The sequence below is a fragment of the Oxyura jamaicensis genome, chromosome 14 (assembly GCF_011077185.1).
Source record: "Oxyura jamaicensis isolate SHBP4307 breed ruddy duck chromosome 14, BPBGC_Ojam_1.0, whole genome shotgun sequence".
NCBI classification, from domain to species: domain Eukaryota; kingdom Metazoa; phylum Chordata; class Aves; order Anseriformes; family Anatidae; genus Oxyura; species Oxyura jamaicensis.
The window spans coordinates 11,714,278-11,715,551 of NC_048906.1; the positions used below are offsets into that span (position 1 = coordinate 11,714,278).

The 1,274-nt window shown below is 70.2% G+C and overlaps 1 protein-coding gene across 1 annotated transcript in view; it reads right to left on the reverse strand.

Annotated features, from left to right (window-relative positions):
- Positions 1 to 712, reverse strand: part of TFAP4 (transcription factor AP-4) — an 8,793-nt gene extending 8,081 nt beyond the window's left edge. The window contains exon 1 of the mRNA XM_035339904.1: positions 423 to 712. Within this exon, the coding sequence (XP_035195795.1) occupies positions 423 to 511 (89 nt within the window). The 5' untranslated portion in view covers positions 512 to 712. The remainder of the gene's footprint in view (positions 1 to 422) is intronic.
- Between the last annotated feature and the right edge of the window lie 562 nt (positions 713 to 1,274).

A 1,274-nucleotide genomic window follows, 5' to 3' on the forward strand; every position in this document is an offset into this window, starting at 1 on the left:
GGGCCCCGCCGCCCGCCGCCGGGGCGCCCCCGGGCCCCCTCCTCCTCCTCCTCCTCCTCCGGGCCCCGCTCTCCCCGTCCCCCCCCGGCCGTCCCCGGTCCCCGGGGGGTTACGGGGCGGCCCGGTGCCGCCCCCCCTCTGTCTCCCCGCCGCCCCAGCAGCAGCAGCAGCGGCGGCGGCGGCGCCCCCCCCCCGCCCCCGGAGGCCGCATGGCCGCTGGCGGGGCCCGGCCCCATGTGCGCGGCGCCCCCGGGCGCGCACCCACGTGCGGAGCGGCGGCCCCGGGAGCGCGGCTGGGGAAAGGGGAGGGGGGGGATGAAAATACAGAGAAAATAAATTCTAAAAAAAGCGTAAAATAATAATAATAAAAAAGAGAGAAAATGGTGGAAAGGGGCAGAAGCGCGGGGAGAGCCGTGCCCCACCTGCAGAGCCCGCCGATGACCTCCTTCTCGGATTTCCTGAAGTGCTGCAGGGAGGGCATCTTCGGGGCGGGCACCATGAAGTACTCCATGCCGGGCTGCTCGGCCGCCGGGCCGGGCTGGGAACGGCGTGCGGGGCCGGGCGGTGCGTGTGCGGGTGTGAGTGTGCGTGTGCGTGTGTCTCACAAGGCGGGAAACAGCTGGGGAGAGCACAGCAGCGCTCCCTCCCCCGGCGGCGCCGCCTCCGCCAGCCACCGGCCCATGTAAACAAAGGACGGCGCGGGCTCCGCCGGGGAGAGGGGGGAGAGGGGCTTCGGGGGGGGCGAAGGGGGCTCGTGGGAGGGTGCCGAGGGGGAGCCGGGGCGTCGCGGGGCTCGCGAGGGCTGGCAGGGGGGCTGAGCAGGCGGCGCGTCGCCCGCAACGCCCCGGCTCCCGTCCCCGTGCCCCGACGCGTGCTGGGCGAGCGGGGCCCTGGAGCGGCCGGTGGCACCCCCGGGGTTGTGGCCTGCTGGGTCCTGGCACCGTCCCGTCTGACCCTGTCCCGTCCCGTCCTACCTCATCCCGTTCTTTCCTGTCCCCATCCTATCCCTGTCCCATCCTGTGCCATCCCCAACTGACCTTATCCTGCTCTGTCCTGTCCCATACCAGCCAGCCCTATCCCATCCTGTTTGGCCCTATCCCTATCCCATCCCTATCGTATCCAGCACCACCCCCTCCTGACCCTATCCTGCTGTCCTATCCCATCCCATCTGACCCTATCCCATCTGAATGTATCCCATGCAACCCTATCCCATCCTTTCCTGTCCCCATCTCATCCTGTCCTACCCCATCCCATCCTCTCCTATCCCCATCCCA